The 23399-nt window shown below is 36.2% G+C and overlaps 1 protein-coding gene across 7 annotated transcripts in view; it reads right to left on the reverse strand.

Moving 5' to 3' along the window:
- The window catches only part of LOC120415429 (ral guanine nucleotide dissociation stimulator-like 1), a 106423-nt gene that overhangs the window by 17676 nt on the left and 65348 nt on the right, over positions 1 to 23399 (reverse strand). For 3 of the 7 annotated variants that reach the window (XM_039576975.2, XM_039576974.2, XM_039576971.2), the window contains exon 2: positions 4801 to 5213. The exons of 3 other annotated variants lie outside the window; for them this stretch is intronic. In XM_039576975.2, the coding sequence (XP_039432909.1) occupies positions 4801 to 5109 (309 nt within the window). In that variant the 5' untranslated portion in view covers positions 5110 to 5213. The remainder of the gene's footprint in view (positions 1 to 4800; positions 5214 to 23399) is intronic. One more of the 7 variants, XM_039576972.2, reaches the window with a different exon arrangement.

Here is a 23399-nt window from a genome sequence, read left to right on the forward strand (position 1 = left end):
GATTGCAATTTTGAATATTGAAGGAAATATGTGATAACACCTCAAAAATTGACAAAAAAAAACAATGGCATAATCTATGAATCCGCTGTTTACATACGATCAACACTTTTTACCCGGTGCCACGTGACTTGCAAAATCAATTGTTGAGTTGTGTAGGCCGTAATTTAACCCCAACAGTATATAGAAGGTTGAGGCTGCACTACACCGACATCAGTCGGAAAATGTTCGTTCCCGTAACAAGTGTGTGCCCAAGTGTTACCGAGATGTTACTCTACCTTGCCATTTTGGCGCTAAGTTTGGCGGTCCTCTGGATCCGCAAGCGATACTCATACTGGAGCGATCGTGGCGTTCGATACCTCAAGGTTCCTTCCGGAAGAGCTCGCCAAACGGAATCCGTACAGCTTTCTTCCCTTCGGGGAGGGCCCGCGTAACTGCATTGGGCTGCGGTTTGGAATGATGCAGGCCCGAATTGGACTGGCAACACTGTTGAAGGACTTCCGGATTAGGATGTCCAGCAAGACGCAGGAACCGCTACGAATTGACGCGCAGAAGGTTGTGCTCACCTTTGAGGGTGGACTGTGGTTGCATATTGAGAAAATTTAGGTCAAATAAAATGTCTTGAGGAAAGCCATGTCTTCACCCCAGTCTATGACCACACGCTCAGGTGTGATTCACTAATGTTTATGATTGATAGTTTCGCTCTAGATTCCAAGCGGTTTATTTATAAACCTTCAGCGTTTGCCAACATCGCCGAGTGTTATGCTTCAAAGTGGACTCTAACCCTTAGTCAATAAAATGTCTCCCCAAATATAAACAAACGAAATTCACTCATCGCTCGACGGTAGTTTGCAATATAATGTCATATTTTGTGTGTGCTTTAATTTCGCCAATGTAAATACACATTCAGGCCGTGAAATGAGTTATTCTCGATGGAAGTGTTTATGTTTAGTGGAGCGTGCACGCGAGCACGCGTGCAAAGAAGCCGGCTTTTGGCAAAATGTAAACACATCGAGTCGAACTCTCGGATCGTTTTGGCACGCGGGTGTGAATCATCACCAGTAACCATCGTGCTAACTTGTCGTACGTGCATTTTGGGCCAAATTGAGTTAAGAACGCCATTTTGTGCAGCTCACAATGCCTCACCTTTTGACCTTCACAGATCCCCAAAATTCGATTTCAATCCTGAGATATTCAACAAAAACCGAAAAACTCCGTGCATGTTTGTCACTTTACATATGAAAGTAGTTTCAATCTTGGCGTGCTATCTTGTCACTCCATGAAAATTGATGTAAGTGCGACAAAAGGCCAAAGGGATTTCAGGCCAGGAAAGTCAAGATGCGTTTGTCGCACGTACAAGCTAGACTACCGTAAACATTTGTAATTATAACTCGGGACTCCAGCAACCAACTTCAACCAAACTTTGGGACAATGCACAGAATGGTCAGCCAAACAAAACGTGTTTGTTATTGTTTACATTGCGTGCTCTCGTTTTTGTATATTCAAGGTCAAAAATTAAAACGCGTTTTTCTCGGAACGTCAAAATGGCGGGTGCGACAAGATAGCACGACGACGTCGAGTTGAGTGAAGAATTGGATCTTTGTTGGGCGTGATCACGGGTTGGTGCTAATTGAGCGGTCAGTTAGTTTTGTTCTGTAGCAGTTGAATACGATATTGTAGTATTTAATTGTTCTTGAAATTAAATAAAAGTCAATCATTTGGTAATGGCTATAACAAGTGCGATAAAGTTTTATTCAAGTATCATTATCTTATCGCGAGGTATCATAAATAACTGAGTACGTCCTTATCGTCTCGTAAAATAACTCATCCTATCAATCAGATTTATTACCCAAAAAGCTATACTTTCTCAATGTGCAACCACAGTCCACCTTCGAACCCAATCACCGCCCTCCGAGGATCCAACTCCAACGGAACCATAGTCTTCCCCGACAGTCTAATGCGGAAGAGCAATTCTCTACGAAATCGGTCTATTTTTTAATTTTAATTTTTGTATTTTTTAATCCAGCTGAAACTTTTTTGGTGCCTGCGGTTTGCCCAAAGAAGCCATTTTGCATCATTAGTTTGTCCATATGATTTTCCCTACAAATTTGGCAGCTGTCCATACAAATATGATGTATGGGTAATACTCTATCAACTCACACGAAATCGAGAAAAGTTGCCCCGACCCCTCTTCGATTTGCGTGAAACTTTGTCCTAATGGATAACTTTTGTCCCTGATCACGAATCCGAGGTCCGTTTTTTATATCTCGTGACGGAGGGGCGGTACGTCCCCTTTCATTTTTGAACATGCGAAAAAAGAGGTGTTTTTCAATAATTTGCAGCCTGAAACGATGATGAGATAGAAATTTGTAACAAAGGGACTTTTATGTAAACTAAGACGCCCGATTTGATGGCGTACTCAGAATTCCGAAAAAACGTATTTTTCATCGAAAAAAAACACTAAAAAAGTTTTAAAAAATCTGACATTTTCCGTTACTCGACTGTAAAAAAATTGGAACATGTCATTTTAAAAAAAATTTAATGTACTTTTCGAATCTACATTGACAAAACTTTTTTTCGTAAAATCGCGATATCCAAAGTTACCCCTGAGGAAAAAGTTTCACGCAAATCGAAAAGGGATCAGGACAACTGCTGTGGGAGTTGGTAGAGCATTACCCGTATGAAAATTCAAAAACCTGTACTGACCCTGATCGCATAAATGTCCCATTAGGGTGTAATATCAAAATCGATTTTTCAGCACAGCAATTTTTCAGTTCCTTTTGGGGTCCTAAACAACTCCCCAAAGTTTGGGAACGATTGGTTAAGTCCTCACTTTGCGCAAAGCGATTCAATCTTCTATATATATAAAAAATTTCGACGGTTTTGTTCGAACGCGAATCAGTTCAATACGGAACAACGGATCGGTGCGTTTTTTTCTGCATTGGGTTCGTATAAACCCAAGGAAGGTTTATATGCTAACTAATTGACACTTTGGCCACTCTGGAACCGATTCCGGAGCATCGGCAAATTGTATAAAGAAAGTTACGTAAAATCATATTTCGATCACAGGAGGCTGAATAAGCGAAAAATCAAAAAACGTCAACAAACGAAAAAAGGAAAAGACGAAGTTTTTCGGGTAAGGCTTGTTTTCCATATAAATTTGTATGGGAAAAACATTTTTTTTGAGTTTTGATATTTATAAAATCAACGTTTCACGCTGTACTAAAACCGGATTCATATTTGGATGCTCTGAAATGTGCTCTACAACTTTCCCGAAGAGAGTTTGGTGCTAGCTTGTCCCTGAAAAAAGATACAGCGTCCTCAAAACTCGTCTAAAACGTGATTTTCGAGCAAAAAACACGTTTTAGACGAGTTTTGAACGCGCTGTATCTTTTTATAAGAGCAAGTTAGCACCATACTCTCTTCGGGAAAGTTGTAGAGCACATTCCAGAGCATCCGAATATGAATCCGGTTTTAGTACAGCGTTAAACGTGGATTTTATAAATATCAAAATCCAAAAAAATGGTTTTTCCCATACAAATTTATATGGAAAATTGAATCGCTTTGCGCAAAGTGAGGACTAAACCAATCGTTCCCAAACTTTGGGGAGTTGTTTAGGACCCCAAAAGGAACTAAAAAATGGTTGTGCTCGCTAAATTTGCCAAATGCCAACTTTTCAGAAATTCCCTGGTTGTGCAAAAAATCTTTGACCGAGTTATGAATTTTTGAATCAATACTGATTTTTCAAAAAATCGAAATATCGGTCGCAAAAATTTTTCAACTTCTTTTTTCGATGTTAAATCAAAATTGCAATCAAAAAGTACTTTAGTAAAATTTAATAAAGTGCACCGTTTTCAAGTTGAAGCCATTTCTAAGGTAACTTTTTTGAAAATAGTCGCAGTTTTTTAATTTTTTCAAATCTGTGCACATGTTTGCCCACTCTTGAAAAAATATTTTTGAGAAGCTGAGAAAATTCTATATATTTTGCTTTTTTGAACTTTGTTAAAACGACCCTTAGTTGCTGAGATATTGCCATGCAAAGGTTTAAAAACAGTAAAATTGATGTTTTCTAAGTCTCACCCAAACAACCCACCATTTTCTAATGTCGATGTCTCAGCAACTAGTGGTCCGATTTACAATGTTAAAATATGAAACATTCGGGAAATTTTCCGATCTTTTCGAAAACAATATTTTAAATCAAGACTAAAAGGGTTAAACATTCATTATTACGCCCTTTTGAAATGTTTTGTTCCAGCACGGACTTTACCAGGTCCAGATCCAACGCCAGCGCAACCGGACTGGTGCAGAAGAATATCCCACCGAAGGGTCCACTGCCTTTGAGCTGCTGGTAGCACCGGCGAATGACCTGATCCAGATGCTACTTCCGACTCACTCCCTGGAGGTTTCCTGAGGGGAAGTGAGGTTCGAGATATTCGACGCCACGATCGCTCCAGTAGGAGTACCGCTTGCAGATCCAGAGCACCGTTAAACCCAGCACCAATATGGTAAGTAACATGATTTTCAGTAGTACTTGTAATGCGAATTGCCTCTACTGATACCGGCTAGACTAGTTAGGACTATATATTGCTTTCAAAAATGCAGTGTCAACGGTTCTTATCAATTGATAGTCGTCGATGACTTGCATCTTGATTTGCAAGAATGAGTTGTACATAATATGAAGTAACACGAATTCGACTGTTTTTGATTGTGAATGAACAGTGGGAGTGTCAATATCTGATGCACATTACAGCAATGAACTCCAAATGAAATCAAGATTAGCTCCCAGCTTGCCATCTGTATTACCTTGACGTACCACCGGGTGGTGGACCGCGGCTGTTCCTTCCCCGTCACGGCACCGACCTTCTTGGCGATGATCTTGCTGAGCGTTCCCTTGCAGGGACACAAACATCGCAACGACTTGCTTCCGCCACTTTCCTTGGCCGGACTCGGTGGAACCTTCCCCGTGGAGTCCTGCTGGCCACCCTCGGTGGCCCCACCAGACCCACTGGTTTGCTGATCCGACGATACCCGGATTTGCTGGGTACATTTCTGCGCCAGCAGCTTCGTCTTCTCGGTTATGTTCTGCAACGTTTCGTTGCTCGGGCAGAACATCACTATGTGTATTTGTCACAATCTCCTTTCTAGTCTCACTGGTCAATTTCACTCAATTTGGGCCATTTTAAAAGCAACTTCCTACGCGCGCGTGCCTTCCTCTGCTGTCAGCAAAAAAACGGATCCCCCCCAACTTAATTAAGTGGTCTATTTTTGGAGTGCCGCTCGGGGTTCGGACAAACTTCCAGCGAAAGCATGTGGGACTATGTGGGAGCATAGAACACGCTTGGGTGGTAATTAATTGTCGATGAGAGCCAATATGGGCAGCTGATGACATGGAGGCAGTAAAGTCCGCTACCCACGTGGCATGACTTTCGGGAAACTTGGTTCATGTCATCGACTAAAACAAACACTCCAAGAAAAAATCGTGAAAATTTTCAATCAACCCAACTACCATCCCGTGAACCCCTCGCAGAGACAGCTTCCCCCAAGGTAAACTACGTTGGTAAAGGTCACGAACAGGTTTGTCGGGGCGCCACCAGCAACGACCTCAACACTGTGAGTCACGCCAACTGTGGGTGGCAAGTGGAAAATCAAACCCCCTTTTCTCCCAGCCTGGCCAGCCACGTGCCGTCCTTTAATGGTCTTCCACTGGTTCACGGTGGAGCTAAGGCAACGTATGAATGAAATTTTTCCTATGCTGTGGGACGGTCTTGAATCTGTTCGAGCGAGGAAAAGTTCATTTTCCACCTTGTTTTTCGACGGGTTCGGTGGACGGAGCTGACTCACGTGTAGTTTGTGTGTTTGGGGATGGCAGTTTTCCAAGAAAATGGTGACTATGAGGATAACGAATGTTAATATTGATGATTCATTAAAATTCTTAAAATTCTTAAAATTCTTAAAATTCTTAAAATTCTTAAAATTCTTAAAATTCTTAAAATTCTTAAAATTCTTAAAATTCTTAAAATTCTTAAAATTCTTAAAATTCTTAAAATTCTTAAAATTCTTAAAATTCTTAAAATTCTTAAAATTCTTAAAATTCTTAAAATTCTTAAAATTCTTAAAATTCTTAAAATTCTTAAAATTCTTAAAATTCTTAAAATTCTTAAAATTCTTAAAATTCTTAAAATTCTTAAAATTCTTAAAATTCTTAAAATTCTTAAAATTCTTAAAATTCTTAAAATTCTTAAAATTCTTAAAATTCTTAAAATTCTTAAAATTCTTAAAATTCTTAAAATTCTTAAAATTCTTAAAATTCTTAAAATTCTTAAAATTCTTAAAATTCTTAAAATTCTTAAAATTCTTAAAATTCTTAAAATTCTTAAAATTCTTAAAATTCTTAAAATTCTTAAAATTCTTAAAATTCTTCAAATTCTTAAAATTCTTAAAATTCTGAAAATTCTTAAAATTCTTAAAATTCTTAAAATTCTTAAAATTCTTAAAATTCTTAAAATTCTTAAAATTCTTAAAATTCTTAAAATTCTTAAAATTCTTAAAATTCTTAAAATTCTTAAAATTCTTAAAATTCTTAAATTATTAAAATTATTAAAATTATTAAAATTCTTAAAATTCTTAAAATTCTCAAAATTCTTAAAATTCTTAAAATTCTTAAAATTCTTAAAATTCTTAAAATTCTTAAAATTCTTAAAATTCTTAAAATTCTTAAAATTCTTAAAATTCTTAAAATTCTTAAAATTCTTAAAATTCTTAAAATTCTTAAAATTCTTAAAATTCTTAAAATTCTTAAAATTCTTAAAATTCTTAAAATTCTTAAAATTCTTAAAATTCTTAAAATTCTTAAAATTCTTAAAATTCTTAAAATTCTTAAAATTCTTAAAATTCTTAAAATTCTTAAAATTCTTAAAATTCTTAAAATTCTTAAAATTCTTAAAATTCTTAAAATTCTTAAAATTCTTAAAATTCTTAAAATTCTTAAAATTCTTAAAATTCTTAAAATTCTTAAAATTCTTAAAATTATTAAAATTATTAAAATTATTAAAATTATTAAAATTCTTAAAATTCTTAAAATTCTTAAAATTCTTAAAATTCTTAAAATTCTTAAAATTCTTAAAATTCTTAAAATTCTTAAAATTCTTAAAATTCTTAAAATTCTTAAAATTCTTAAAATTCTTAAAATTCTTAAAATTCTTAAAATTCTTAAAATTCTTAAAATTCTTAAAATTCGTAAAATTCTATAAAAAAAATTAATAATAAAATTCTATTAAAAAAAATCCATGAATCACTCCAACCCGTCCCAATTGCCCTACCCAGTTGTTACACTCCCGTCCCGCTCATTAGATCTGTTCCAAATTCCTCCGGAAAGTGCATTCCAACAAACAAGCAATAACCGAAAAAAATCATCAATTTGCCGCTGCTCTTCCAAGTTCCGGCTAGTATTACATAGTTTCTTCAGTCCCCAAACCCACTTTCATAACTCAACCTCCAGGCAAGCGAAAATACCGCCATAACTTTCCAAGTTTCGGAACAACAACAGCAGCTTGAAACCGTGCCAATTTTAGCGATGATCTCCGTCCGGTTGGCATCCGCGCCTTGACCAGCCAAAGTTCAGCCAAAAACCCCAGCCAAGCACTGGAGAAACTGGAAACTGGTCGCATCTTGTGTCGCAGCTTATCACGGGGAGGAAAACCTGTTTCTTTGACGACTCTTATTACGAATCTTTTTTTATTGGGATTTCAAATGTCAACCGGCGGCAGAATTGGATGTTTTTTTTCGAGGGGATTTGAATTTGAAAATTGTTCGATTTTGAAGTTTTGATTAAGTTTTCAGCGGTCGATTTGAAGAAGTCTCTTCCAAAAATATTTTTCAATTCAATTAAACTACAATTTTCGCAAAAGAAAAGCAACATAAAATATAACCCCTTTTCAAAACATTAGCCCCAACTTGCTCTGAACCGTGACTTTGTCGCCAGTGAGCGTGAATTTATCCCTCGCCGAGCCAAGTTTACTCGAATGGAAAGAAAACGAAAATGAAAATGTAAATAATGCATGGAATGGGGCATTCTTCAGGGGGAGCAGCTCCAGCACAATAGACCAAAGAGACACAAACCCGACGGCGTTTTAATGCAAATCTGAAGCCAGAAAGACCCCCGGAAGTGAAGCCAGTGAAGTGGGTGTGCTTGGTGGCAGTGTTGCCAGCTGCTTGAAACGCTGAGGACCAATGTTGGAAATTGAACCAAGAGATCAAAGTATTTTTCTCTTTTCTGTCGGAACAAATGCGAACCCTTTCAATTGCCTTTATTTCTATGGAAAACAATAGTTATTCTCCAACGGAAAATTGCACGCTTTTCACGCCAAAAAGGAGAAATAACATTCGTGACCATAAACAGAAACTACTCCGAACACGTGTTCGATTTCTTCCTTGTGCAAACGTGCATTATTCAGCAACCGCTGCCGCCGCCGCCGCTACTTTTTTTTCCGAAGACACAAAGTCAACTCTACTTCGGTCAGTGCTGCGTCTCTAGTGTGTATCCACTCCAGCAGTGCTGGCATAAGGAATAATAACAAAGCACTTAATATCTTGGCAGTCGAGTACTGCCGACAACGCCACCAACGGGACCATGTTGCCAGCTGGCGCTCCTTCCGGGATGAGGGGATTAACCCTTGGACGTGGGTGTTCGTAGTGTCTTGAAGATCCACCTTTTTAAACAGTTTTAGGATTAAATTATTTCAAACCTCATAAAGAAGGTCTAGGTGATAGTAAAAAATATTTGTTTATTGTTTTGTATCAAATAGTAATCTTTTTTACAAAAGCTCAAAATAAATAAAATTGTTTTAACTCATCAACATGACTTGAAAGTTCCTAAAAAATAATACTTTTCAATTCAATTTCTAAAAACAAAATTTGCCGTCCTTACTTGACAGATAGCATCCTACTTGACAGCTCGTTCCAAGAGGACCAAAAATGATCCATTGGAAAATGTTGTCTTATCATTTTTTTACTTCATATTTGAGCTACAAAATATTTAGCTTACTAAAAAATCCAAAACATCTCATTTCAGCTAAATCTGTCCACTACATAAACAATTCAATCGGTTTGAATTTGCCACATAACTAAACGTCAAAAGATTTACTCGATTCGAATCCAAAATTATTTTTTTATTGATTATACAGTCCAGACTCTCGAATAATCGAGTCTGGACTGTATACTCACGAAAAAAAAATCGTTACCTTATTTTTGATTGTTGAGCTTTAGTATGACCCTTAAACTACTCTGAAGTGACTTCGAATTTTTAAATCCAAGATGGCGGCCATAAGCGATGATGAAATATTAAAAAAAAAGATTTTTTTTTAATTTTTCAGGCAATCAAATTTGATCAAAAAGGGGTTGCATAATTCGAATATGATAATTAAAATAAGAAAAAAAGCGAAAACATTGTTTTTGTTTGTGATTCGATTAATCGAACTTCGGATAATCGAAACTACGAATAATCAAGTCTGGACTGTACCTTTAATTGGCTAGAAATTGGTTCGTTTTATCAGATAAATCTTAAGACATTTTCGATTACAGATATAGTTTTGCTTTCAAAAAAAGATTTTTTTATTTATTATAAAATATCCCTAATCTTTAAATTCTTAATAATAACAAAAATATGTTTAATGACAATTTATTTTTTTGTGGAAGCTAATTAAAAAAATACCAAAAACTTTGCTGAAGCCATCAAATCGATCAATTAATTTCGAATATTGTAATATTGAAAAGTAGATTTTTGAAAACGTTTATATCGGTCGAATATGACGTTTTATGTATTTTTTTTTTCATTGGCTCAATTTTGTGCCAATGCTCTACCCATACAAGTCCCATACATCTTGACAGCTGTTTATACAAAGATATTGATAAGGTCTATTTAGGACAAAAATACGGTACACAGATTTTTTTCGATTTTTCACCTATTTCTTTAATTCATTTTTTTTATTTCAGAGGACAAAAATCCGGAACTTATGAGCCATAAAGAAGTAAGGTCAAAAATTCTGTCACCGAGTTATGATTTTTTCAAAAAAAAAAATGTGATTTTTGGAAAAATATGTAGTTTTATTCATAATTTTTTCTGACCTAATTTTTAAATGTAAAATTAAATTTCCCACCGAAAAGTACTCTACAGATTTTTTGATATAGGGCTCCGTTATTTTCCGATCTTTTCGAAAACAATATTTTCAATTTTTATGAAACAAGACTAAGGCGTCATCCATAAAGTATGTCACGCTCTAGGGAGGGAGGGGGGGGGGGTCTGAGCAAGTGTGACATTGCGTGTTATAGTATAGGAAAAGAGTGACAAAGGGGGGGGGAGGGGGTAAATTTTGGCTGATTTTAGCGTGACGTACTTTATGAATGAAGCCTAATATTTCAAAGGGCCACACATTCAATATTACGCCCTTTTGAAATTATAGTTTTTATTTACAAAAAATGAAAATATTGATTTCGATAAGATCGGAAAATATTACGAGTATTTATAATTTAACATTGAAAATCGGACCATTAGTTGCTGAGATAACGACAAGGTTTTTAGAAGTGGTCATTCACGGTCACTATTTATAAAAATCGAAAAACTGCAACTTATTAGCTAAAATCAAACTCTCGGTGGCTAAACTTGAAAACGGGGCCCTTTATCAAAAAATCTGTGAAATAATTTTCGATTTTCAATTTTCCATTTAGAAGTGAGGTCAAACAAATTTAATTTATGAAATTTGATATTTTTCCAAAAATCATTTATTTTCAAAAACTCCTAACTCAGCGGCAGTATATGGCTCAAAAGTGGCAGGTTTTGTCCCCTAAAACATACAAAAACATCTCGAAAATGGGTAATTTTCCGCCAACTCACACAGCAGTTGACCCGACCCCTCTATCGAATCCGAGGTCCGTTTTTTGATATCTCGTGACGGAGGGGCGGTACGACCCCTTTCATTTTTGAACATGCGAAAAAAGAAGTGTTTTTCAATAAATTGCAGCCTGAAACGGTGATGAGATAGAAATTTGGTGTCAAAGGGACTTTATGTAAAATTAGACGCGCGATTTAATGGCCTACTCAGAATTACGAAAAAACGTATATTTCATCCCAAAAAAAAAACACAAAAAAAGTTTTAAAAAACTCTCCCATTTTCCGTTATTCGACTGTAAAAAATTTTGGAACATGTCATTTTAAGGGAAATTTAATGTACTTTTCGAATCTTCATTGACCCAGAAGGGACATTTAACATTTATAACAAAAATTTTCATTTTAAAATTTCGTGTTTTTTCTAAATATGCAGGGATAATTTTTACGACGAAGGCAACATTTCCCGATTTCGTGTGAGTTAGTAGAGAATTATCCAAATAAAAAAAATACATATTTTTGGAAACGGAGTTTTCATAAAAATAAAGTTTATAGAAAAATCGGCTGTTTCTTGCGAGTACTTAGTTTTTTTGAATATTCTTCAACAACACCTACAACTTTGCCGAAGACACCAAATTGATAAGAAAATTCATTGAAAAGTTACAGATTACAGATGCAGAAGAATTATATGGGTGAACTAATGAAACAAATCTGGACTATTTTTGGAAAAGGTCCAAAAAACCAAATTTTCAGTTTTTGCTTTTTGGGTGTTTTTAAAACCCCCTTGAGTCAGGGGTATTAAAAAACACCCAAAAAGCAAAAAATGAAATTTTGGTTTATTGGACCTTTTAAAAAAACTCCGGAAATTAGCTTTTTTGGTCAAGGAGAAGGCCCCAACAAAGTTTGAGCCAAATAAAAAATACAAATAAAATCCATTTCCGGTTTTGGTATAGAATCGCTCCTACTTTTTTTAAGTCCTGCTTTTTATTAGTCAATTTAACAGGAGCACATTTGCTGTTAATCAGACACCAAAACATTTTTGTTTGGACTGATCTTTTATTTCACATTGAAAATAATTATTTATTAGATTTACAAAAAAAAACCTTCTGAATTGATTAACTCAGCTTATAATTTAAATTAATACCGCTATTTACGTTTGAATGATACCTTACTAAAACTTTTTGAATTTTAAGGTTTACCTTCTGGAACCTTCCTAAACTCCAGATCGAAACATACTCAGCAAAGAGCCAAGTTTTTCTACAACTTTTTTCACGCGAAAACAAACTGTAACAAAGACTCCCACACCCGGTTCCCTTGTCATTGCAGTCTGGAACCATTCCTGGAACCTTCGGGTTGCTTTATCCAGAAATACTGGCTTTGCATACATATTTCTCCAACGAGGAAGCGTAACTTACAGGACAGGACATTCTGAATCTTTAATAGCCCTCTGGTCCCGGAACCTCTTTCTTTCCGCATATTTGCCCATTATAAGGCATTACGAAGGGCCATTATGGCAACCAGTAATGGTCATAAAAATTGAACACAAAACGACCCAAAGTATCGACTTTCTTCGCTGAATCACATTTCAAACAAAAAAAAAGTTCCGCAGAATTTCAAACAACAGCGCAAATGTTTGATCGCGGTGCTATTCACCGGAATAAGTCGCCCCCGACTTTGGGGATGCGCCCCCACAACTCAGCGCACAAACCGCCAACGACCGATACCGATAACACTACTCGACAAAACAAAACTTGTGTCAAGGGATTGACGATATCTCATCGGTTCCTCAGAGAAAAGGCATCCCCGAATCCGATGCAATCGACAGAATTTGATTTTATGTCCACGCGGACTGACGAGAAGCTGGTAAATTTTTTAACATAAAAAAATCGAACAATTTAAAAAAAACTTGCGTCTCCTCCCAACTATATGAGCCATCTACAAAAATATGGAGGCGCCTGGTGCATAGCCATTTCCTTTAAGCACAACGGAAACAACCAATACAAATGTATAAAAAAGTTGTCAAGTTCGGGGGGTCCACAGCTAGCATTTTTTGTACGATTATAAAAATAAATATTAAAAGTTTAAAATTAAAATATTTGAAAAACATTTTTTTTAAATATATTTGTTTACTAAAATTTTATGTTTCTCAAAGGTCTATGGGTACTTCGGGATGTCCATGGTAATCCAAGGACTCCCTAGAGTTAAGATCTATGAGTCTACCGCCGTAACAAGCAAGAGGTCGTCGGATTTTGACCCCGGATTATGTGCGTATAGCATCAGTGGATATGGTAGACTACTATATGAATGTAATGGGATGTACATGGTCATCCAAGGACTCCCTGGAGTTAAGATCTACGAGTCTACCGCCGTAACAAGCAAGAGGTCGTCGGATTTTGACCCCGGATCATGTGCGTATAGCACCAGTGGATATGGTAGACTACTATATGAATGTAATGGGATGTCCATGGTCATCCAAGGACTCCCTGGAGTTAAGATCTATGAGTCTACCGCCGTAACAAGCAAGAGGTCGTCGGATTTTGACCCCGGATCATGTGCGTATAGCATCAGTGGATATGGTAGACTACTATATGAATGTAATGGGATGTACAAGGTCATTCAAGGACTCCCTGGAGTTAAGATCTATGAGTCTACCGCCGTAACAAGCAAGAGGTCGTCGGATTTTGACCCCGGGTCATGTGCGTATAGCACCAGTGGATATGGTAGACTACTATATGAATGTAATGGGATGTACATGGTCATCCAAGGACTCCCTGGAGTTAAGATCTACGAGTCTACTGCCGTAACAAGCAAGAGGTCGTCGGATTTTGACCCCGGATCATGTGAGTATAGCATCAGTGGATATGGTAGACTACTATATGAATGTAATGGGATGTACATGGTCATCCAAGGACTCCCTGGAGTTAAGATCTACGAGTCTACCGCCGTAACAAGCAAGAGGTCGTCGGATTTTGACCCCGGATCATGTGAGTATAGCATCAGTGGATATGGTAGACTACTATATGAATGTAATGGGATGTACATGGTCATCCAAGGACTCCCTGGAGTTAAGATCTACGAGTCTACCGCCGTAACAAGCAAGAGGTCGTCGGATTTTGACCCCGGATCATGTGCGTATAGCATCAGTGGATATGGTAGACTACTATATGAATGTAATGGGATGTACAAGGTCATCCAAGGACTCCCTGGAGTTAAGATCTATGAGTCTACCGCCGTAACAAGCAAGAGGTCGTCGGATTTTGACCCCGGGTCATGTGCGTATAGCACCAGTGGATATGGTAGACTACTATATGAATGTAATGGGATGTACATGGTCATCCAAGGACTCCCTGGAGTTAAGATCTACGAGTCTACTGCCGTAACAAGCAAGAGGTCGTCGGATTTTGACCCCGGATCATGTGAGTATAGCATCAGTGGATATGGTAGACTACTATATGAATGTAATGGGATGTACATGGTCATCCAAGGACTCCCTGGAGTTAAGATCTACGAGTCTACCGCCGTAACAAGCAAGAGGTCGTCGGATTTTGACCCCGGATCATGTGAGTATAGCATCAGTGGATATGGTAGACTACTATATGAATGTAATGGGATGTCCATGGTCATCCAAGGACTCCCTGGAGTTAAGATCTATGAGTCTACCGCCGTAACAAGCAAGAGGTCGTCGGATTTTGACCCCGGATCATGTGCGTATAGCATCAGTGGATATGGTAGACTACTATATGAATGTAATGGGATGTACAAGGTCATCCAAGGACTCCCTGGAGTTAAGATCTATGAGTCTACCGCCGTAACAAGCAAGAGGTCGTCGGATTTTGACCCCGGGTCATGTGCGTATAGCACCAGTGGATATGGTAGACTACTATATGAATGTAATGGGATGTACATGGTCATCCAAGGACTCCCTGGAGTTAAGATCTACGAGTCTACTGCCGTAACAAGCAAGAGGTCGTCGGATTTTGACCCCGGATCATGTGAGTATAGCATCAGTGGATATGGTAGACTACTATATGAATGTAATGGGATGTACATGGTCATCCAAGGACTCCCTGGAGTTAAGATCTACGAGTCTACCGCCGTAACAAGCAAGAGGTCGTCGGATTTTGACCCCGGATTATGTGAGTATAGCATCAGTGGATATGGTAGACTACTATATGAATGTAATGGGATGTCCATGGTCATCCAAGGACTCCCTGGAGTTAAGATCTATGAGTCTACCGCCGTAACAAGCAAGAGGTCGTCGGATTTTGACCCCGGATCATGTGCGTATAGCATCAGTGGATATGGTAGACTACTATATGAATGTAATGGGATGTACATGGTCATCCAAGGACTCCCTGGAGTTAAGATCTACGAGTCTACCGCCGTAACAAGCAAGAGGTCGTCGGATTTTGACCCCGGATCATGTGCGTATAGCACCAGTGGATATGGTAGACTACTATATGAATGTAATGGGATGTACATGGTCATCCAAGGACTCCCTGGAGTTAAGATCTATGAGTCTACCGCCGTAACAAGCAAGAGGTCGTCGGATTTTGACCCCGGATCATGTGCGTATAGCACCAGTGGATATGGTAGACTACTATATGAATGTAATGGGATGTACATGGTCATCCAAGGACTCCCTGGAGTTAAGATCTATGAGTCTACCGCCGTAACAAGCAAGAGGTCGTCGGATTTTGACCCCGGATCATGTGCGTATAGCACCAGTGGATATGGTAGACTACTATATGAATGTAATGGGATGTCCATGGTCATCCAAGGACTCCCTGGAGTTAAGATCTACGAGTCTACCGCCGTAACAAACAAGAGGTCATCGGCTTTTGACCCCGGATCATGTGCGTATAGCATCAGTGGATATGGTAGACTACTATATAAATGTGTTGGGCTCCCTGGAGTTAAGATCTACGAGTTTACCGCCGTAACAAAAAAGAGGTCGCCGTTTGGCTAAAGTGGTAAGCAAGGACTTTTGTTCATCGTTCAAACTTAAATATTTCGATAACTTTACATCGATTGTAGATCTTAACTCCAGGGAGTCCTTGGATGACCATGTACATCCCATTACATTCATATAGTAGTCTACCATATCCACTGATGCTATACTCACATGATCCGGGGTCAAAATCCGACGACCTCTTGCTTGTTACGGCAGTAGACTCGTAGATCTTAACTCCAGGGAGTCCTTGGATGACCATGTACATCCCATTACATTCATATAGTAGTCTACCATATCCACTGATGCTATACTCACATGATCCGGGGTCAAAATCCGACGACCTCTTGCTTGTTACGGCAGTAGACTTGTAGATCTTAACTCCAGGGAGTCCTTGGATGACCATGGACATCCCATTACATTCATATAGTAGTCTACCATATCCACTGATGCTATACGCACATAATCCGGGGTCAAAATCCGACGACCTCTTGCTTGTTACGGCGGTAGACTCATAGATCTTAACTCCAGGGAGTCCTTGGATGACCATGTACATCCCATTACATTCATATAGTAGTCTACCATATCCACTGATGCTATACGCACATGATCCGGGGTCAAAATCCGACGACCTCTTGCTTGTTACGGCGGTAGACTCATAGATCTTAACTCCAGGGAGTCCTTGGATGACCATGGACATCCCATTACATTCATATAGTAGTCTACCATATCCACTGATGCTATACGCACATAATCCGGGGTCAAAATCCGACGACCTCTTGCTTGTTACGGCGGTAGACTCATAGATCTTAACTCTAGGGAGTCCTTGGATTACCATGGACATCCCGAAGTACCTATAGACCTTTGAGTAACATAAAATTTTAGTAAACAAATATATTTAAAAAAAATGTTTTTCAAATATTTTAATTTTAAACTTTTAATATTTATTTTTATAATCGTACAAAAAATGCTAGCTGTGGACCCCCCGAACTTGACAACTTTTTTATACATTTGTATTGGTTGTTTCCGTTGTGCTTAAAGGAAATGGCTATGCACCAGGCGCCTCCATATTTTTGTAGATGGCTCATATAGTTGGGAGGAGACGCAAGTTTTTTTTAAATTGTTCGATTTTTTTATGTTAAAAAATTTACCAGCTTCTCGTCAGTCCGCGTGGACATAAAATCAAATTCTGTCGATTGCATCGGATTCGGGGATGCCTTTTCTCTGAGGAACCGATGAGATATCGTCAATCCCTTGACACAAGTTTTGTTTTGTCGAGTAGTGTAATATTTGCCAAGGATCTCCGACAGAGCAGTTTTGACGCGTGGGCTGCCATGGCTGAAGCCCTCCAGATATGATTCTGTAAACTGTAATCCAACCCTCCCCATTCCCTTCCTTTCAATTCAGCCTGAAGGCGGATTCCTTGATTGTTCAAGTGGTTGGAGTTGTGCTCTGCAATGCATTTTAAGTTTAAAAAAAACTTATTTGAGAATTTTTCAAATATTGTTGAGCAAAATATTAAAAAAAAGTATTTTTGCAAAATAATAAATATAAATTTGAAAACTAAACAAGCACAAAATCTCAATTTGTCAAGAAAGCAAACCATCATCAAAATATTTGCTCAGCTCACAGTCCGGAAGATTTTCCCGCCCGAACCCGTGATAAGGTTGCTTATGAATTCAAGGTGCGCACTCCCCCCCAAGGTGGGGCGCAGAGGGAACAACTTTGAGGGGGCGCTTTTCATATATATTTATCTCACGGGAAACGCCAAAGTAAGCATTTTCCCATCTAAACGGAAAGTGAGAAAGGAACAACAACGCGGGAGCGAAAAAAAAATATCTCCAAACAATCACCCACAGATTTGCACGACTTTGCGTTGGTGGCGTTTGTGTTGGTGAGCGTTTATTTATAGATACATCGACAACAAAAAATGAAAGGAATTTCCACGACGCCGGAAAAACGATTGATTTCGCGTGGTATGTGCGATAAGTCGTCGCGCGGAGTAGGTGCTTTGCCAGCGACGACGACGACGATTGCTGGAGGGCGAAACGTTTCTTTCCAACTCGTTGACGTTAATCGTCGTCGATTTGGGCGGGGAAGATAAAGTCTAGAGTAATGTTTGAAAATGAGTGAGTGAGTTAAAAACAATTAGAATTGATAAAATCAATAAAATAAAATAAACGAAACAAAATTTAACAGGCAAATATATTTTTTTAAATTTTATTTAAATACATAATTTCTAAAAGTTTGTCAAGGCAACAAATAAAACTTGTGTGATTTAACTGGCAATGTGTTGATGTTTATTTTTTGTTTTGTGTTATCAGTCATTTTATTCTGGGAACTAAACTGCTAAATATGGTGTTATTATAAAATAATTCCCTGCGTTTTTTTGCAAATCAATTGTTCATTTTTTATTATTTCATTCCATGTGGCCAAATAAGTAATTTGAAATCTTTAGTGTCTCCCCACAAGAATCCAAAAAATGTAGAAGATTTCTCCATACGAAAGTGCAATAAAAATTCACGAAAATTTGTATCTAGAAAAGGGATCAATTTAGTGCCAGCGGCAAAACTGTACGTTATTTCTTACATTTTTGTTTTAATTTTTATCTGAAAATCGATCTTATCAAATTTCATTTCCGTTTATTGATACAAATAATTTTGATAAGTTTGCAACTCATGAGCTGTATGACGGAAAATGTTATTTGACCGTGTTTAAAAAAATAAGAGAAAATATCACAGATAACATGAAAGAAATCTTTGAGATTTTTTAAGGATTATATTTCTAAAACTATATTTTAACTAAAATATTTTGTCAAGTAAAATGAACAACATTTTAGAAAACATTCAACAAGCAATAAAATTACTGAGGTGATGCAGCGCGACTGTTTTTCAAATGTAGGTGGCGCCACTAATGAGGTAACTTGCCTCAAATCGTTATTTATTTTGCCGTTTACAGTTTTCTCATAGAATTATCCATTAAATTATAGAAAATTGTTCACCAAAATTCATTCCAATATTCTTATTCAATTAAGTATAAGTTTGGCATAAGTTTTTTGAAATTTTGATTTTGAAGGTAAAAACTCATTTGGTGAATACTTTAAAACTGAACATTTTTAAATTATGTTTGAACAAATATTTTAAAGACTCATTCGAAAAAATAAAATTCATCGGTTTTTGGACATGATTAATTCTGAACAAAAAAATGACAGTTCTACGGTTTCGTATTCTAAAAGTGAAAATTGGATATTAAAATCAATTTTATTGACCTTGATAATGTAGATAACGCTAATGTTATCCACCGATATTAAATAATTTTAACAACGACAAATCGATCGATAGGCGATAATCTCAAATAACCCATTGAAAAGTACCAATTCAACCCAAACTCTTTAAAGCTGTAAATATTTATTTCTTAAATCACATTTCTTGGTTAGCGTAGTAAGTTTAAAAGTAAAATTACTTGAAAATTTGACACAGTTGCAGTATGTTTGAAATTTAGCAAAACAATTTTCTACAATTGAGTAGTTCTCTACGAAATCGATCTTTTTTTTTGAATTTTAATTTTTGTATTTTTTAGTTCGGCTGAAACTTTTTTGGTGCCTTCGGTATGCCCAAAGAAGCCATTTTGCATCATTAGTTTGTCCATATAAACTTCCATACAAATTTGACAGCTGCCCTTACAAAAATGACATTTGAAGATTCAAAAAAATGTATCTTTTGAAGGAATTTTTTGATCGATTTGGTGTCTTCGGCATAGTTGTAGGTATGGATTAGGACTAGGGGAGTGTGGGGTAATTTGGACACCCTAAGGAAATTGCTCTGTCACGGGCTGTATGGATATTTTAAACGAATGTGGATGACACCAGAGGATAATAGAGACCATATTTGATGGAAAAATGTCATTAATTTCGATAAATTTTGATGAAAACCCCATTTTTATCGCAAAAATTAAAAGGTGTCCAAATTACCCCCACATTTTTGTGTGGGGGTAATATGAACACCCCTATGGGGTAATTTGGACATGCCTTGTGGGGTTATATTGACATACCTTGTGGGGTAATATGAACACCTTTTGTGGGGTAATTTGGACACATGTTGAGGAATAAGTTTAACATTTGATTTTTTGAGCATGTTTTTTATCCTTCAACCTGGTTTTGTAATTGCTTTATATTTTGAAGTATTGTTTTGCTCACAATATTTCATCAAAGGTTTAAATAATGATTTTGTGATAGAACTATAATTCAATAGGAAGATAACAAATAGTTCAGTGTAGTATACATAATTTAATCTTAATACTGAAATGATTTAAACATTGATTTTGGATTAGGCACAAGTATAGTTTTTAGTGATTAAGGTATCTTTTTTGTTTATATAAATCAATCTTTTTATAGAATTTATTAGCCTAGAAATATCATTTTTTTAAATTTTACATTCTGTAGCCCTTCAAATTTAAATATTATTGTAAACCAGCAGAGAAATTAAAAATATTAAAGAAATTAATTAAAAGCAATCAACATTAGAGTCTTGTTGAACGCCAAATGTACAGTTATCAGATTTTCATCAATTCGAATATTGGATTAAATTTATCTAAATTAAAAAATAGGGGTTTTGTGAAGGTTCTCATTGCTCACATTCCTTTTTGATTGTTTTGACATATTAAATAGAGGGATTTAATATGTCAAAACAATCAAAAAGGAATGTGAACAATGAGAACTTTCACAAAACAATTTAGCTAAATCCCTTTAAAAACTCATCCAACCATGAAAGTTATTTTTGTTGCCTGACAGGTAGACTTTCAGGTATGTCCAAATTACCCCCATAGCATATTCTATCATAAATTGCCATTTTTGATGATAAAAATGGATAAAATGCGCAATTTTTATACGTACATATCTCAGGCATCGTCCAAGCAACCCCCTTAAACAAGAATTGTCCACTTTTTTGTCATATAACCCCTGCAAAACCTTATTTCCTAACCCTCAAATATTAGAACTTAAGGCAGTGCCAACCTGCCTTTGGAAACTTTTACATATTATACCAAAACTACTTAACCTATTCCAACTTTTTTGGTTTGTCCATACTTCTAGGCCATTACTAGTCTAAGCCTTATCACTTAAATTGCTGTTTTCACTTTATATCCAAAGAAAACGTGATTTTTAAAGGGGTGTCCAAATTACCCCCACTGTCCATATTACCCCAAACTCCCCTACACTGAAAAAAATGATACACGGTAAAAAAATGGTGATTTTCAATCTAACTTTTTGTCACTAAAACTTGATTTGCAAAAATACACTATTTTTTTACATGTCATGCTGAAATCAAATTAAAATACATTCTTCTGCGTTTAAAATCATTTTTAGCATGTTTGGGTTTATTAAAAAATCTAAAGATTTTTTGAAAATTTTCGATGCAAAATCTTTTTTTTTTAATAATTTTTTTGTTTTTGTCAGATCTTAGATTTTTTGAAAACTAATGATTGCAAAACAACTGAACTAGTGTAAAATGCATTTTAAAATACTTTTTTCATTTAAATGTGAAGACTATGGCTTGTTATTTTAATTTTTATATTTTTTTATTTTTTTGCTCCCCCCTTGACCACCCTTTTAAAAATACTTGCATCGGCCTAAAATGCCAACGTTTCCGAAATTTCCAGGTTGTGTAAAAAATCTTTGACCGAGTTATGATTTTTTGAATCTATCCTATTTTTTCAAAAAATCTAAATATTGGTCGCAAAAATTTTTCAACTTCATTTTTCGTTGTAAAATCAAATTTGCAATCAAAAAGTACTGTAGAGAAATTTTCATAAAGTGCACCGTTTTCAAGTTATAGTCATTTTTAGATAACTTTTTTGAAAATAGTTGCAGTTTTCCATTTTTTTGAACTTGTGTACTTGTGTGTGTAAAATAATAGCTGAGAAAATTCTCTAAATTTTGCTTTTTGGAACTTTGATGAAACGACCCATAATTGTTGAGATATTGCCATACAAAGGCTTAAAAACCAGGAAAATTGATGTTTTCCAAGTCTCACCCAAACAACCCACCATTTTCTAACGTTGATATCTCAGCAACTATAGGTCCGATTTACAATGTTAAAATATGAAACATTCGTGAAATTTTCCGATCTTTTCGAAAAAAATATTTTCAAAAATTTAAAATCAGGACTAACATTTCGAACGGGCCAAACATTCAACATTACGCTCTTTTGATACGGCCTTCTGACGTAATAAATGAACGCCCCCTTAAGTGGTCAAAATTGGAAAAAAAAACTTTTCGAAGATATTTATTTATTCATACTAATTGTTTAAAACCAATTCCAGATAATTTGGGAAGAAACTTGGTTTTTATTCCAAAAACTCTATATTTTGTAAATCGTTTCCAAATTTCACTCCTTTTGATGCTTTAATAGTGATTTGTGATTTTATTCAAAACTTCTTTGTTTTTTTTTTGTAAATTTTATATTTTGTCACTGAAATTTCTAATTTTATGAAAAATCCAATAAAAAAATAATTGAGTGAATACACTTTCAACTTATTAAACTGTCCAAAAATATGTCATTTACAACTTCTTTTTTAGTCTGAAAGAGGATTTATTGGAAGAAGAATGGTGCAACAAACCAAATTTTAATTTTGGCTTTTTGGGCGATTTTAAAAACTTCTTTCTCAAGATTGATTTAAATACACCCAAAATGCCAATCATATAAATTTTTAAGCCATAAAACTCCAGTAGCTCGTTTTGAATGGATATATTACTATTTTCTATTTTAATAAACCTTTTTCCACGAATATCAATTTCCAGCGGAAAAATTTTCCCCGAAAACTTTCCCCAAACATGGCTTCAATCCTTGGCCACGAAACTTCTCTCAACAAGTTCTCTCATTTGCACAAACAACAAACAAGTTAGCTTCTCGTTTTCGGGTTAACGATTGGAGCAGTCATCACTTTATGTAGAAGAAGACGAAAGCGAATAAAAAAACCTTCCTACAACAACAAACTTTCCGAGCAAAACTGTGAATGAAATTTGCTGCTCTGTTGTGAATATTCAATCGAAACACCCACCTACACCGCCTTCGGAGCTCTTGGAAATTTGTTTTAGTGTGGCAGCTGGGACCAAGTTTTTCTTCTGTGGAGAGAAACAACCACTTTTTTGAATGAAGAAAGTTTGCTTTGAAGTTGCAGTTTGTTTCAAATTTTGAGAAAGGTTGATGTTTTAGTTTTTGCGACGTGAGGCCTCTTTTGAATATTTCAAAAGCTAGAAATTGTTCAGTTCAGCAAATCTGGGACAACTTCGTCGAACAAATTGGCTTGTATTAGTGCTATTCAGAACACTCTCCATAAAACTGGACTGTCCAGCAATTAGCCATCAGAATCAATTTAAAATTAATCTAATTGAATCTCTTCGCTTGAGCCTTTGTGTTACGTAAATTTGTGATCGTACCATCTGCCCCGGACGGTCTGACATGACAGGATGCAATTTCCTCTAATTGAGTCTGGGAAAAATGCTCTCCAGAGGGGGAGGGAGGCTTTAATTAAGTTTATCAATATCCGTTACACTACACCGTTTACTCCCATGTT

This window comes from Culex pipiens, chromosome 2, assembly GCF_016801865.2.
Source record: "Culex pipiens pallens isolate TS chromosome 2, TS_CPP_V2, whole genome shotgun sequence".
NCBI lineage: Eukaryota > Metazoa > Arthropoda > Insecta > Diptera > Culicidae > Culex > Culex pipiens.